Source organism: Bombyx mandarina, chromosome 11, assembly GCF_030267445.1.
Source record: "Bombyx mandarina strain Sakado chromosome 11, ASM3026744v2".
Lineage (NCBI taxonomy): Eukaryota > Metazoa > Arthropoda > Insecta > Lepidoptera > Bombycidae > Bombyx > Bombyx mandarina.
Window position 1 is genome coordinate 6,602,558 of NC_143218.1, and position 17,317 is coordinate 6,619,874.

General features: G+C 38.8%; 2 protein-coding genes across 5 annotated transcripts in view; one reads left to right on the forward strand and one right to left on the reverse strand.

The window, feature by feature from the left end:
• The window catches only part of LOC114242215 (uncharacterized), a 245,435-nt gene that overhangs the window by 132,985 nt on the left and 95,133 nt on the right, over nucleotides 1–17,317 (reverse strand). The window lies entirely within an intron of this gene.
• LOC114242214 (uncharacterized) lies at nucleotides 3,228–4,587 on the forward strand. The gene has a single exon (XM_028173291.2). It carries the CDS (start codon nucleotides 3,228–3,230, stop codon nucleotides 4,221–4,223), a length of 996 nt encoding a protein of 331 aa, XP_028029092.2. The 3' UTR covers nucleotides 4,224–4,587.

Sequence of the window (17,317 nt, forward strand, 5' to 3'; positions counted from 1 at the left end):
GTGTTTCAGAAACGATCTTGCACTGTTAGCTAAGTTCAGTTAGCAAAATAACTCCAGCCTACTAACCTTCAAAAATTTCATCGACTAATCATCACGAGTGGATGAGGACCATTATCAAATTGGAAGCTAGCTACGTTAACTAGCAGAAATATCGTATTTGAGTCCCAAAAATCCAAGAATTATAGTTGAAAAGTCTCTTCATTCTCAAGGTGTATAAGGTAACTCTTTGGTATGGTTTTTCGTATGGCAGGGTCATAGGACCTTACTTTTTTCTAAAACGAGATTAGAACATCTGTCACGGTGAATGGATTGCTCTATCGAACGATGATTAATGAATTTGTATGGTCGGAATTGGAAGATATTGGGCGACCCTTATTTTCAACAAGACCGTGTTACTTACGTGCCACACAAGTAACGATACCATCGATCTTTTGTGTGTCGCCTGATCGGTTGACTTCTTGAAGAGGCGATCATACTTAGCCACCGACATCTCATGATTTAACACCTTTAGACTTTTTTCATTGAGGTCACGTGAAAGATAAGTTTTATCACATTGGCCCATACTCGATTCAAGACTTCAAAGATGGAATTCGTGAAGATATCGAGGACATACCATTTCATGAAAATAATTTGGTCCTTGCAAGCGTAACAGTGGCGGGTAATTGGCTGATATTGTTTTCCTTTGTTTGAATACCCTCCCCTTTCTAGTTTCGCTTAAAGATACTCTTTTTCGACGTATCAAAATAAGACCTTTTGTTCAAGATGCGCGTGCAAATTCTCTTCAGAGAGTGATAGCACCAAATTGACGTGTACCTAAGTTTATTTAGTAGGATTGATGGCCTGCAAAGATTACCTTGGTAGTAACAGAAGAGTGGCTATCTACCGTTCGCAACGGCGAAACTATCGATTGACCTAAAAACAACGCTGTTACGGTTATGAACACCCTCCAATCACAAATACACACATAGATAAAATGCCTGAATTTGTGCGTTTCAGAATCATTCTTTGTATGACGCGATCAGGTATTTAACTAGTGCAGTATATGGGACAGACAAGTTTATTGTCCATCTGGTATTGGGATCCCTAAATTAATGTTATAAATGTGAAAGTTGGCATCTTTGGGATGATTGATTATTTAACCACGCACATATATGCCGAACAGATGTCAATGACATATCGGATCAATATCTATGTAATAATACTTGAAGCAAAAACTTTGTACCCCTTTTTACGAAAATTGCGGGGACGGAGGAGTATAATTAATTTGACACACTTTTAGAGAATATAGGGAAGGAGTGCAGAAAACCCTTTTTTTTGTTGTCATTACGCTAAAAAAATACTTTAAATCAATAAAAGAAAATATTACACACACTACCATCTATTTGACACAGCACATACTATATATATAATAATATATACTCTTTGTTTATTGTCAAACTTTGTTACTATTTTTTAAAGTCTGTGGTCAAATTGGGAAAGTAGATTAATATTGTTTGTCTATAACATTATTTTAGGTAGAAGTATAATAAATAGTCTTTGACGATCGAACCATAATAATATTCAAAATTATAATTTCAATTAATTATAGTCGAATTTCGACTACCGGGAGACCACTAATAGTGTATAATTTGGATTAACACTTTTTTTTTAAATTTGCTATAAAAAAAACAACAACAGTGTGTTCGCTGAACCTTGATTTTACGTACCAACAGGTCTGTTTTTATTGCGACTTAAAATTCGGAGCAACGAAGCAATCTTAACTCGAACAACGACGAAATTGACTGTCATTTTTTTTTTATTAGTAGACTAGAAGTAGTAGTGGTGGTAGGACCTCTTGTGAGTCCGCACGGGTAGGTACCACCACCCCGCCTATTTCTGCCGTGAAGCAGTAATGCGTTTCGGTTTGAAGGGCGGGGCAGCCGTTGTAACTATACTGAGACCTTAGAACTTATATCTCAGGGTGGGTGGCGCATTTACGTTGTAGAAGTCTATGGGTTCCAGTAACCACTTAACACCAGGTGGGCTGTGAGCTCGTCAACCCATCTAAGCAATAAAAAAAAGTTGTTGTAGTAGTATTAGTAGTTGGTGAACGAGATCACGACCCATCTAGTTTTAAGTGGTTTTAAGCTCTTAGATACCACAGTGTCTATGCCGCCACCCACCTCGAGATATTGAGCTCGAAGTTACAGTTATTATTGTATTGTGTAATCACTGTGTGTTGCCAGTGATGACTTACGGTTCCGAGACGTGGTGCTTCACAAGGGATCTTTTCAGGAAACTTAGTGTCGCGCAGCGAGCTATGGAGAGGGCTATGCTTGGTATTTCTCTACGAGATTGAATCAGAAATGAGGAGATCCGTAGAAGAACCAAAGTTGCTGACATAGCCCGTAGGATTAGCAAGCTGAAGTGGCAGTGGGCTGGCCACATAGCGCGAAGATCGGACGGCCGATGGGGCAGAAAGATCCTCGAGTGGAGACCACGTACTGGCAAACGCAGTGTGGGACGGCCACCTACCAGATGGACCGACGACCTGGTGAAAATTGCTGGGTCACGTTGAATGCAGGTGGCAACGGACCGGCCGCACTGGACATCAGTTGGAGAGGCCTATGTTCAGCAGTGGACAGCAGACAGGCTGAGATGATGATGATGATGATGAACCACTGTCCCACCGCTCAAATAAATGGCTTGACGGCTTCGGGCCAAAAATAGACAGAATAGTGGTACAAATACCGGTAGATTGTATTTCAATGAACATCGCAGAATAAGTACGTTATTTGCCGTGCTATTGATGTGACGGTATATACACGAATCTAGTTTAAATGATCACAGATCTGAAATTAACCTTATATATTGTCAGCTCACATAAGTATTCTAATTATTTATAATATATTTATGAGTTCTCAACTTGTCAGTGTGAGTTAGCTATAAAAACAAAATAAATATATCTGCACAAAGGAAAACAGTAAACATTTACAATCGATTCGAATAATAAATGAAACGATTGAGCAGTTCCATTTAGTAATAATCGTAAAACGTTTATGGATCCGTATTTAATTGGCTTAATTAATTAATTTTGTAACGATGCATCTCTTTATACAGTATTACATTATTTCGTGTGAGTAACATTATGTTATTTGCGGCACCGTTTTGATACTGTACTATATTGTTTTTAGGGCGATTTAGGGTGATTGCTTTACTCGGTTTCACGACTCTAAAATAATTAAAAAATGTTTCAGAGTAGGATCTTCAACCAGTTTCATAATCACTTGAATAGTTTTGCAAAGAAAAAGAGCTTGGCTATCCAATTCTTCATAACAAAACAGCGTACGACTTTCGTTAGATACGGTGAAAATACATGTCACATTTTTTGTTGTTTTCAAATAAGCTGTAGTGTAGTGTTGTTTTCAGATGCGTGCATACCGCGTATAGCATCCCAATTACAAAAAATATTCGAAGAAGACGCCGACGACATATTCAAATCCATACTAGGTGATGTATACAGAGTGACGAACCCAAATCCAGAAACGTATCTGAAGAAAATAGAAAATGAAAGAAAAAGAAAGATCACACACAACCCTAGAACGCTTAAAGAAATTACAACAGCAGAAAATATACGAGCGGCTACTCCGCACACAGTAAGGAACAAAAATGACGAAATAACCATTAAAGATGTGAACATGAGACGAATGAATGTCAAAATAGCTAAAATATTGAATCAAAAATCAAGCCAAATCCCGAACTTTAACAATAATGATGACGATCCTTCTAAAATAACTAGAAGGTTCGATGAACTACGAAAGAAAGCGATAAAAGGAATAGATACCGGAAAAAAATACCTAAGACTTGAATACTTCAGTGACGATAACATTACGGAGATTTCGATTGAGAAGAATAAGACTTTAGCTCTTATGGAGCATTACATCTACGAGACGAGATACAAGCTGCCCTACGCACAACTGTTGAGGAAGAAATATAGGGACAATATAAAGTACAAAATAGGGTTTTGTTTCGCTTTATTAAGGCAGTTAAAACAGCAGCAAATGATGATTTATACGACGTTAGTGAACCAATATCTGAGAACTACCACACTGCATTTTCATATTAAGATGTACGAGAAAGTGGTTAGATTGGATATAGATATAAAAGATGTGATTTTGTTGGTCAGGCGATATGAAAGAGCTAGGAAATTGGCATTAAATCCTAATTATTATGACGATTCTTGAAGTGTTTTGTTGGCAATTGATTGTCGTATTTAATCAGTTTTTGGAAATTTCCTTCGATTATGTAGTTAAGAGACCTTAACTGAAAGAAAAAAAAAAACTGGTCTGTAATAAATCGCATATATTTGTAAGTATAGTAATTTGTATTATTAGCAGAAGAATAACTTATGCTAAGTTTGTATGTTATGTAATCAGAACCTCTCCACGGTGTCGTGTAGAATCTCATTATTATTATACTTTGTATGAAACTGTAAGTAGCTTTAGAAACTTTAATAAAAGCTATACCCACTAATGGATGCCACTGCACATGAAAGGTCTATTAGTCTTATGTCTATGAACTCCAAGAGCTCCTTAACATAAGTTTGGCTTTGAGTTTATCTCCCCGTCTCAGCTTATAAAACACACACAAACACACAAAACATTTCAATAAAATCATTTCACTTGTACCTTTGAACATTTTAGAGCCTCTTCTATAATTCATAGCTTGTTCGAAAAAGTGTGAAATCTGGCCGAGTTCCAAAGTAAGCGGTGCTACACTGAATAAATGAACGTCCAGCCTTCTCTACACAGCTATTGTTGGTACAATGAAAGCTTAAAGGGAAATAGACAAAGTAGGGACCTGTAACGCAATATTTCACGAGCCTTACTTTATTTCTCTCATTCAGATCCGAGAGGGACCGCTTTTGCAGAGGTCTGTTTGGTTATAACTTAGAAATGAACTGCTATTTACGATTTTGACTATGCGCATGTATTTTTGTTCTTTTTTTTTAAAGGATCATTTACGTTACTAATTAAAGTTATTGTTGCTGATGCTGACGCTATGTAAATATCAAAAGTATATAAGCTTGTTAATTTGGTGCTGAGCGGTCATTGTCGTATATGGAAGCCGGTAATGCCAAAGGTGTCTGTTTACCCCTAAAACAAGATTGCAATGATAATCGTACTTAAAGAGTAAATTCCTTATTTTTGAAGGAAGCTATTACTAGTGGCCCGGAGACTATTCCAGTTTCACATAATGGATAAGTGGGCGAGCGTTAGCCCAGCCAGGAGGTGTGGGATTTATAGTAATTTCCAGTCCAGCCTAAAAGCTGACATGCGCTGTTTTAATATTCTGTGGAGCTAAGGACTATACTGCAAGTTAGGTAGCGACAAATGGATAACACTTTCGCAATTGTTCTCATTTTCTTACAACGACAGTAGCGAGCGAGTTTAAAAAGAGTAATTTAAGTAAGTTCAGTAATTCGTTGATTTGTCACGAACAATTAAAAAAAAAAAAAGCACATGGAACAAGTACACTACATAATAGCCGAGAGCAACAAATCTTTTTCATCCACCTTCATTTATTCAAAGTCGTCCCGAATTCATGTTGGCAACACTCCAAACGTTCTGGCAACACAGAACAGTGCAACGTTCGCAATTTAAAAAACTCCATTCCGTATCCGTTACCGATCTTTTGTGTAATTTGGCCACTAGTTACGGCCTGGCAACATTCGAGGTTTTAAAGATTTACAACTGCTCTTTTTTAAGAATCGTTTTATTTGCAAACATTTTTATATATACTTTTTATCTTATATCACTACATAGTATAAAACAAAGTCGCTTTCTCTGTCCCCTATATCCCTATGTATGCTTAAATGTTTAAAATACGGATTTTGATGCGGTTTTTTAATAGATAGAATGATTGAAGAGGAAGGTTTATATGTATATAACAGCCATTAAATAGTTGAGAAATCAATAATAAATTACAGTTTTCGAAGCGAAGCGAGGGTGGGTCGCTAGTTTAGAAATAAATCGAAAAACATGGTTGTAGTATTAAAACTTTGTCATGCCTATTGTTTTTTTAAATTGCCCTTGTAGGCAGACGAGCATACGGCCCACCTGGTGGTAAGAGTTTAGCGTCGCCCATGGACTTCAGCAATGCCAGGGGCAGAGCCAAGCCACGGTCTACCGTTAAAAGCTCACACTTTTGGTACATATAATCAACTGATTAGAATAGAGAGAATTTCCTACAATTTATAGAATCACTTAATTATATAAGCATTTCGGAGTCGACTGTGTAGATAGCTAGCTGGCTTTGATGTGGATGGTTTTGCTAAAAGATTAAAACTATCTATTACTTTGATTGGTAATGTTTTGATTTCGTAATATTGCTTGTGTCTACGCAGAACTACGTTGTGTTGTATATCATATTAGGAATTAAGACTTATTAGGCCACGAACTTCAAATAAAAACCAAAGAGTGAATACCTCTTTTTAAACTTTAATAATAATGGCGGTAGGACGTCTTGTGAAGCAGTAATGCGTATGAAGGGTGGGGCAGACGTTGTAAAAACTGAGACCTTAGAAAACATGTCTCGAGGTGGGTGGCGGCATTTACATTGTAGATGCCTATGGGCTTCGGTAGCCACTTAACCAGGTGGGCCGTGAGCTCATCCACCCACGTAAGCAATAAAAAAATAAAATAAAAGATGTGTGGTGTCGTGGGACACCGGATAGAAATGAAGTTCCTTATTATAAAAATATTAATTTTAAGTTCTATTTGAGGTATAAAGAAAATAATTATTCGGGTATACATGTTTTATTATGATTTTTTTATCGACAAAAAAAACCACTCCTTACAAAGTTATCAACTTTATTTTATTCACAATGATTTATAAAAAATATTATATATAATAAAAATATGTTTTTTTTGTACGTTATTACAAAGTTAAGTCGTACAGTGTTAAGTGTACTATGTGCATTGCTAATAAAAATCTTACGTTACGGACGTTTTTTCCCGGTTGGGGTACCCCTCCGCATCGTCCCATAAGTAACTTCGTTCCAAAAAACAATGAGAATTACAAAAGAGACGTAAAAATTACTATGAACATAAATCATAGTACAATGAAAACGCACTTCCTGTTTGTTCATAAAACAAAAGATAGCGCCCTACGACATTAAAAAAGTTACGAAATGATTTCGTTAAATGCTGGCAGCACGATATCTTTATTAATGTTTAGGTTTTTTTTTTTATATTTTATTTACGTTTTTAATTTTGTGCGACACGCATCTCGTTTCACCCTTCGCGGGAATTGGGGCACGGGTACAGCTAGACGGTGACGCAAATGATAAGAGTACGCGATTTTTGTTTTGTCGCCTGCGAACAATCGCTTGATTCGAACATTACATTACTACTACGCATTAAGGCATTTTGTTAGTTTTTTGCATGACCTAATAATAATGCAAACGCAATTCAAATCAATTTCAATTAATAAATTAACAACTAAATAAATAAACTATACAATAAATAGCTGTGAATAAATCACGCACGGTCATCCGAATTCATCCAAATTACGATTCTTAGTGTTTTGAGTACCAGAAACTAGTATACATGGCTTATATACGTTTAAATATATATATAAATAGATAATAAACACCCAGACGATGCGCAAACAAAACAGACAAACGTTTGACCGATGTGGGAATCGAACCCACCACCCCCGGCGCAATAATTAAGAGCGCTAACTAACTAATTACTGCACCATCGAATCAGTATTCGTATTGAAATAAACGTAAAAGCTCAACGCTTTATTTTATTAACGCCTCCGCTTGTAACTTAAAATTGTAGCAAAGAGTTAAGATAACAAAACACGCAGCATACCAACATTATAATATAATTCGATTAGTAGGAAAACGAAAAATAACTATAGCACGTAAGATGAAGGAACGATATCAGTGGAACAAACTTTCCTTAAGCATTGCGTGCTCTCATTAATTTTCATTGTTTCAATCATTTAATGGACACAATTACTGTAGTTATACTTTTCGATTACTAACACGCAGTAATTGTATTTTTGGTAACGGAATCTTTCTATAGTAATTAGGTTATTGGCCTCATTTTCACTAGCGTCTTTAGTAGGAGGCTGGTTGTTATGAGTGGTTCGGTTAAAAAGCCTTAAAAATATTGTAGGAAATATCTTAGGATGTCTCATCCGCATTCAAGGTTGGTCGCGTCGGTAGGCTACATTTAACATACGCACGTTCGCGATTTTTACCGTAAAACAACAAACCAGTTTCATGCGTTGACGACCTCACGGCACATCTAATGTTAAGTAGTTACCGGAGCCCATAGACATCTACAACGTAAATGCCGCCACCCACCTTGAGACATAAGTTCTGAGGTCTCTGTTATTACAGTTCAACGTCTGCCCCACCCTTCACACTGGAACGCATTACTGCTTCACGGCAGAAATAGGCAGGGTGGTTCCATGCGGACTCACAAGACGTCCTCCTACCAGTAAAAGTGACATTAGTAGGTAACAGCTTTCACCTTGTGCTGTATGTGAGTGACCTACCTATATCTTCTTCTTATTATCAGCCCACAGACGTCCACTGCTGGACTTAGGCCTCCCCCAAGCCTCGCCACAAAGCTTAATATCAGGTGAGTAGAAATCTCATAACAGAGCAGTAACCAATAAGAACAAAAGTACAGTTTATATCTGTCACTGGACGACCGCCTGCCAAAAAAAGAAAAAAAGATAAAAAAAACTAATAAAACTAAAGATACTGACTCTACCAAAAAAAAACTCGTTAAATTGACCACCCTCTGCCACGGATGAGTTCTGTGCCAACCGAATCTCAGAGAAGGCGTGTCAAGCGACAGTGGCCTTACTCGGTTTTACTCCAACGTGCCCGACCGCCGGCCCCCAGCGCTTCGATGGAAGTCGGACGATTTACATAAACCATAAAAAGGAAAACTAAGAAACGCTGTCCTTTTGTACTGTACTTCTCGGATTAGCATGAGCCTAAGTATTTGCAATATGTAATTTGGATATATAATTTGGAACGCCTTGTGGTGACCGGTAAAATAGAGGGAAAAAGGCCTAGGGGTTGAGGTCCCAAACGATGGTCGGACCAAACAGCGGAGGAACTGGGGGTACCTGTCAGCGATGCACTCCACCAAGCTACAAAACGGGATCGATGGAGACAACTGGTTGACGAAATCGGACGGAGTCACGATCCTCAGCAGTGAGGGACCGATCGAAGAGAGAGAGAGAAGAAATATGTAGGTACAATGTGTGCAAAAATACCAGACACCCGAACTGCGTGCTTAGTGCCCCTAGCGGCAAACGTAGACAAAGGTTCCAACTCTAAAGAAATTTGAGTTAGCTTTTACGCTATCAAGAAGGTTAAAAAACTCGCACCAAGCAAACTGTAAAAGAAACAAAATAATAAAGGTGCCCAATGAATCCGGCACACATACAAAGTAGTTATCCAACACGTGCATGATCTACCAATCTTCTTGTCTCATCTTACTCCTGTAGTAATATTACTCTTGGTTATCGATAGTCAGACCTGTTTTATCAGCCTAATGTGGTCAATGCAAGATTATAAAAATAAAAATAACAATCATTCAAAAGCACAATAAGCATTTGCCAGATAAAAGACAGACATTTTAAACCATAAATAGCGAGTTAGACGATTCCTTTGAACGGTAAGTGTGTCAATACCCCGGAGAGTGTGAAGCTGATAGGCCAAGCTCTCGTAGGGTTGACTACGTGGGTATGAAATACATATTATATTGGACAGTCAACACTTTATTCATGCATTTTTTTTTATTGCTTAGATGGGTAGACGAGCTCACAGCACACCTGTTGTTATGTAGTTACTGGAGCCCATAGACATCTACAACGTAAATGCGCCACCACCTTGAGATATAAGTTCTAAGTTCTCAAGTTTAGTTACAACGGCTGCCCCACCCTTCAAACCGAAACGCATTACTGCTTCACGGCAGAAATAGGCAGGGCGGTGGTACCTACCCGTGCGGACTCACAAGAGGTGCTACCACCAGTATAAAGCACCTACCATGCATTGTTATTCGATAGCCTGCGTTACGATTTGTTTAATATTGTGATCTAAAATACGTTGAAAAGAAAAGACACTCAAAATATATGTGGGTACTTTAAAAAAAAAGACAAAAAAGCAGCCGTACTTAGTAAGTGCGCGTTTTTAAGATTTTCAAGTTAATCAGGATGGATGGAACTGGAAATGTCATTCAAAGATTCCACTTCACACATACATACCAAACTAATAAGTTAGTGTTAATTAGTGTAAGATACCATCTTTCGATTTAGCCTTCTTGAGAGTGAGATATAATTATTATTATTGTTTCATTTGTACTGGCTGTAAGCCGCACATATGTTTCTTAATTATTATTTTTTGAATCTGGAGAAATCTGTGATATATTTTGTATCTGTGAATAGCGTAGGTTATCTGGAGAAATAACCTACGGCTGTCTTGATAATTCGATTCTAACACGAATCATTAATTTGGTTAATTTTGTAAAATTGTGGTTCAGATCATAGTGGGAACTTCTTATTTATACGGACCATTAAGCAAAAATAAAAGAACAAAAAGTTTATACTGTACGTTCTATGAGTGTGGATTTAATTGGGAAAATCGCGTTATTTCTTTTTAACCAATGCACTTTGTGCTTTTTGAGCACTATGACAAGTGTTTCCTCAAACGAGGTTTGAAAAGAGTGCTATGCAGTAAATCGCTTTCAGTGGTAGGTAAGTTATAGACTGGGCCATATTCGTTGGCAAAAATGATCATATTCTGCATCTGTATGCTTGACCCTAAAACTTTTTAATCACTTATAACATATGATCTGTGGTTTCAAAAAAAAAAGACCATTTTCCTCACAGCCCTACCTCTCAATCCAATTTAAAGGTTTGCAGGAAATTGTGTGCACGAGACATGTTGGCTCTACACCGGAGATAACTTTCGAAAGATGTAATATTGATTCAATTTTTACACGAATACCGTCAATCCAAGGTTCTCTTAGTAAGCAAGGTCTCCTGGAGTTAAATGGTTACCGAACCCCATAGATATCGCGTATATCTTTCACTTTGAACATGAAGTCGAGTCTCAGTCGTGTTGTGTACTGTTTTCATGCCTTAAAAGAGGAATGCATGACTGCGACGTAAATAGGTACTAAGCTTGGTTCTCGTATTTGCCCGTGTGGACTTACAAAGGTCCTAATAAAATTATTCTTGGATTAATAAGAGCGTCCGATCTCAACTAAATGTTCCAAATTTGAATGATTAAATGAAAATTTAATGAATTGCCTATTCCCGTTCGAAACAAGAAGAATTGAATTTTGAAAATTTTAAATACAAAAAACCTACGATCGTGTTCGTACCAACATATCCGTAGCAAATGCGGAAACGGTTGTGTCGAACGAAGCTGTTGAGAGCTCAATCGAATTGCGTATCGAATTTTTCATCGGTTCCATCTTTTTGTTTCGTTTTGTTTTCTGTTAAAAATGGCAGAACAGTAACTGTAATTGACGGAATTAATTTGCGAATACTTTTTTCGCTTTTATCATTTATTTCAGCAAGGATAAATGGTTGAGCAATTTTAATAGTATTCTCTCTCTCTTCGATCGATCCCTCACTGCTGAGGATCGTGACTATTATTAATAGTATTAACGTCTCATTATTTTTCATTCAATGATTTATTTAATGAAAATGTTTTGTGTTGTATTGTTTTTTTTATTTTTAAAGAAGGCACCATCCATGAATGTTCGAATGAACGCCTGGTGTTCAAAGATAAGGTAAATATATTATGACGAAGCATTAATATAGAATGGCTTAAATAAAAAATAAAAGCTTTGGTTATTGTCAAGAAGACACACTGAGTATCGTTAGTGCCTACGACCTTTTCGGTGATACCGAATCATCACAGGGGGACGTTGTCTTCTATAGACACTGGGTCTAAGCTCTTCTCCTGCTCCCTACTCGACGGACCGCGGTGAAAAGAGAAAAGCTCTATTTCTTATGTCACGCCGCCTCATTTTACGAGATTTACGATTCACATAAGTCAATTATCGATATTATATATCGATATATTTCAGGACTCATTCTTGTCGATCATTAGGGCCACAATGGTCGGAGGGCGGTGAAGTCTACGAGCGTGTCCTCGTCATTGCCGCCGTGGCATTCTATCGTCAGCATGTCAATGCAGAAGCAACAGTGACCTGTCAGTAACTTCGTCAGTTGGTAAGTGAATCCCCTCCCCCATCCAGATCACAAGGACCGTCCGACTCATCTCGATGATTCGTACATTCCACTGGTTACCTTAGTCGGTGACACCAAGTCTCCTGTATGACCATGATTGGAATGTCTCTGTGCTTGGATTGTATCCGACTGGTATGGAGGTCGCATCGTTCTCATTATATAATCGGCGGATAGAGCGTCCTTCTTTAGTTCCTAAGACGGCATCCGAGCAAGAACGACGCTGCATGGATGAAAATGGTGCGGTATCCTTTGACGCCTCTGACTTCGACACCTTTGATCCACCTTTAAAATTAACCTATACCAAATTCCCATTCATCCCCAAAATTAAAATATTTTCAAAGTTAACATGTAGTTCCTAGAAACTTGAATCCTATTTCCCAAATATTTGTTCCATTCGCGCTACATTATTATGAGGAAAAAGTTAAGGCACAATACAAGGAATTTTCGATTTTATGCTAGAAGAAATATGCCTTATAACACTTGATATCATCATCAAATGATATAAAAAGATCTTGAACTCTATAGCCTTCGGAATAAGAATGCGAAAGTGTCGCAGATTCCTTCCCACGCGTAAACTCTGACATTTTCACCTGCAACTGGTCCGTTACGCCATTATGGCGGACGTTTTGAGAAAAACAGCCCGATAACAGTGTTTTTTTTTCCCTCTGAAAATGCGGTTATCAGATTCCAATATATACTTTAATGGCGATGCGAGATTTTACAAAAAAAAACGGTATTATTAGATTGTTTTATTGCGTGAATTCGCTGACAATCAACACAGCTTGAAGAGGAAATATATTTCTTAGTTTCTTAGATTGGACAATAATGGAACGGTGAACACGAATATACTGTTACCGCACGATTTATACAACTGTCATTTCCTTATATTTTACATTTAATACAAAAATATTTTTGTTCCAATATAAATATTTTTATTGCCTTTGCAGGCTGACGAGCATACGGCCCACCCGATTGTAAGTGGTTACCGTTGCTCATGGACGTCAGCATTGCCAGGGGCAGAGCCAAGCTGCTGCCTACCATTAATTACTTAAGTATAACTTAAAAGTATAACTTAACTACGTACTACGTAATTAAGTACAGTATGAATTAACAGAATAAAGGGGCTCGTAGGCATCATAAGGTAAAGAAAAAGATCTACAATAAGACATGAAGTGACTACCATTGTAAGTCTGAATGTAGGCATCAGTGATATCGCTATGTTGACCACGGGCATAATCTATCCGATCTATCTATCGAAATATTATTTTTTAATAACAGAACAATTAAAAAAATTAAAAAATATTTCATAGTAATTAAATTAACAAAATACTGAATCAACAACACTGAACAAAAATTTTATATAATTTTTTTTTATCGAATTTTATTTTATGTGTATTGGGGCATAGAAATAAATAAACAAACCAAAAAATATAAATAAACCAATTTCGTTTATAAATAACTGATTTCTAAGGTATCAAAGGTTATAAGGACCAATCCGTCTCAATTTTTTTGTAATTAAATTTCTAAAATCTCCGTAACTTTTTCACCAGTTTCATTGCCAGTTTAGATAAAGTATTTGGCATAGTTCCAACAAGACACGGTATACCGCGCGAGTAGTTTTAACAAATGTCTGCATTTAATACATGCCACATTCGATTGCGATCATCATTAGCACCAGCAGTGGTAATTGACACTTCTAGAAACATTTTTAGGCATAGAGCAATTTTTAACAAATTTTCGGTAAGCAGCTAAAATATACCTCTCATTTACTCTATCTAACTATGAATTTTACAACCCAAGCATCCAAACTGAAAAACATTATAAACTAGCTGACCCGGCACGGCAGACTTCGTAGTGCCTCAATCGATAAATAAAAGACCTAAACTTTTGTATAAAATAAACTTAAAAAAAAAAGAATCCGTGCAACCGGGGACACATCAAAGGAAAAACAAAATTCCGATCATTTTCATATTTTTTCACCTTTTAAACCTTCTCTGGACTTCTACGAATAATTCAAGACCAAAATTAGCCAAATCGGTCCAGCCGTTCTCGAGTTTTAGCGAGACTAACGAACAGAAATTCATTTTTATATATATATGTCGCATCCGGGTCAATAGTTCGGAATATCAACGATACACAAACGTCAAAGTGACAGAATGGCCGTGTCGTGGTTGACGACTTTTAGTAATATTAAGACGGTGGTTTTGATTATTATTTTAAATGATGAAATGTTTTGATAAATATCACAAAATGAAGGGTAGACTCCGTAACGCCACAGTTATAAAATGGCGGTACGTGGACAGAGTCGAGGCATTCCGTGTCAGACAGTCATTCCGTCCGTCTCAGTCAGTGAGTCTCTGTCAGTCAGTCAGTCAGTCAGTCGGTCTGTCGGTTTTATTGACTTTTATAAACTGAGTGCAACCAAATACGAGTGGTGACGGAACCTACCGCTTAGCCATCCCTGGCGCCGCCTACGACATCAGAAGTGAGATCAGGACTCTACTCTCACTGGCGTGACGTGTTTGAACATGTTCGAAGTACAGCAAAAAAAAAAAACATGATGCAGATCAGAATACTAGTAGTGGTACGCCACAAGAGCGTGAATGCAGCATACGTAAGTCGTGTAATAACGTCTCTATTACCTCGAAGGAAGATCTGATATACGAAGAAATCATCACATCTTACGTTCTGGCTCATGTTGCCCAGTTGACTCTCGATTTATCACATGGCATTTACTAGCGGAAATACGACACGTAACAAGCTATTACAAGAAATTAAGGCAAGTGCAAGTCTCAAGTGAAACTTCGATCGCAATAATGGATCTGTCATGACGAGTGGGTAGTTCCGACACGAATCGTTTTTAAGCCAATGACTTCTGCTAGAGTTACATGGCACTAGTGCAGTAAACCAGGACATGAGACTGTGAATCGTCGCTGAAATTTTAGAATCTATTAGATTCAATACCAATAACATTACACGTTCGATGACTTCGAGCTCCAGCAAGCAAGCAAACAAGAAAGCAAGCAAGTTTCCGTGGGGAAGAAAAATTGACACATCTGAAGTCGTCGTGACCTGTAAGATAAGACGTCCGGTGCGTTCGTGTCTGGCGACGCGGCGGTGTTCGGGTCCCGCTGGCGGACGCAAGTTTTTCTGGTGAAGTGCGTGCTTGTGCGTGCTTGACAAGTGTTTGCGGTTGGCTTCCGCAGTGTGGGAGTAACATCGTGTAGGAGAGGTGGAACCCGCAAAATTGTAGTTTGCGTGGTGGCTGGTGGTAAAATGTCTTGTGAGTCTGCACAGGTAGCCGGAGGTGAGTCTTCCGCGGTCGCGGCCTACCCAGTCTGCGAGAACCGGGCAGATCGCCTCAACGGTACGGAGGCCGGCCGACGGGTCCGCCAAACGACGAGACCACGCCTCCAGCACGGACTGCCGAGATTGGAGCCCCCGCGCTCCAGCTACACTTGCGCTAGGGCGCGCCGCCTCGTAGGAGACTGTGAGGTATCCTTGAATAACTCTGACTGCGATCACGCGCTGCCGGCGTCACAGCGCGGCGACGTTCTCGTGGGTAAGGACGTGGCACCAGACGGGTGCTCCGTATAGTGCCATCGACCGCACGGGTACCATCACTCTGCCTATTTCTGCCGTGAAGCAGTGATGTATTTCGGTTTGAAGGGTGGGGCAGCGGTTGTAACTATACTGAGACCTTAGAACTTCTATCTCAAGGTGTGTGGTGCGTTTACGCTGTGGATGTCTATGGGTTCCAGTAACCACTTAACACAAGGTGGGCGGTGAGCTCGTCCACACATTAAAACGAAGAGCGTAATCAAACGAAATTAGATACGAAGTTTAAAGGGCCGTTTAAAGTAGTTGACGTATTGGATGGTGACCGTTACACATTGAAAGCTTTAAATTCAAAACGTACTTACAAATACCCACATGATAGGCTAAGAAAAATGCCATCATGACACATACCAGTCGAGGTTGATGTAAATGATGATGATGAAGAGCAAGTTTAAATTGTGGTGAAAACTCGAGTAAGGATAGTCTATCGGCCGTATTGTGTTCGACCGTACCAGTAGCTATTACGTAGTCGTAGCCCGGTAGAAATCGGTGTCTCTTGAGGCAACTCAAGTAGTCCGTGGGTGCGCGGTGCGCGTTTGGCTCTGGCGGAGGTCGGGGTCTGTAAAGACCATCGTGTGTAGTCAGCGGGTAATGCACACGGGCAATCCACGCTGTGGATGCGCATCATGAGGGCAATTGCGATTGCTGGTCGGCTGGAGAGCCGTGGCGTTAGATATTTTTACTCGGAAGTTTTCTTTGATCTGAGTTCCTGTAAGCTATGCCTGATTTGTACAGAGTAAATTTGAAGTTTGATGAACGACTGTGGTACGTGCTCTGGCTGCTGAATAATGAACTTTGTATACCCTATTGTTTTATTTGGTTAAAATGGTATTAAAACAGTTTAAAGCTTTGATGACTTTAAATTTTCCGATAAGTCTTAAAGTGTAGTCAGGAGTGATCGAGCGGAACAAGTGTTCTCGTGGATGTTTTTGATTGTAGGTTAACCATCACACGAGGACGTGTACAGCCAGGAAGACCGTGTCACAATCAACACGTGATTGCTGCAGCCAATACGAGATATGGGACGCAAGCGCCGTCTGTCGGCGCTCGATGGGTCAACTATTCACCGGCCGAGCGGAGCGACATGCCGGTAGCTGTGTAATATCGAGTATTTTTGGTAAATGAGAACAATCTGGTGAGTCGTATTATTTTTATTTGGATTTTGGTGCCGAATGTTCTCTTGTCGAGAAATCTATATGCGATGGTTCTCATAAAAGGACTGTAGATTAGAGTCACAGGGATGACTGTAGATTAGAGTCACAGGGATGACTGTAGATTAGAGTCACAGGGATGACTGTAGATTAGAGTCACAGGGATGACTGTAGATTAGAGTCACAGGGATGACTGTAGATTAGAGTCACAGGGATGACTGTCGATTAGAGTCACAGGGATGACTGTCGATTAGAGTCACAGGGATGAC

What these genes read in the sequence shown, in the direction of transcription:
- LOC114242214 (XM_028173291.2), top strand. Translation starts at nt 3,228, where the DNA reads ATGTTTCAGAGTAGGATCTTCAACCAGTTTCATAATCACTTGAATAGT.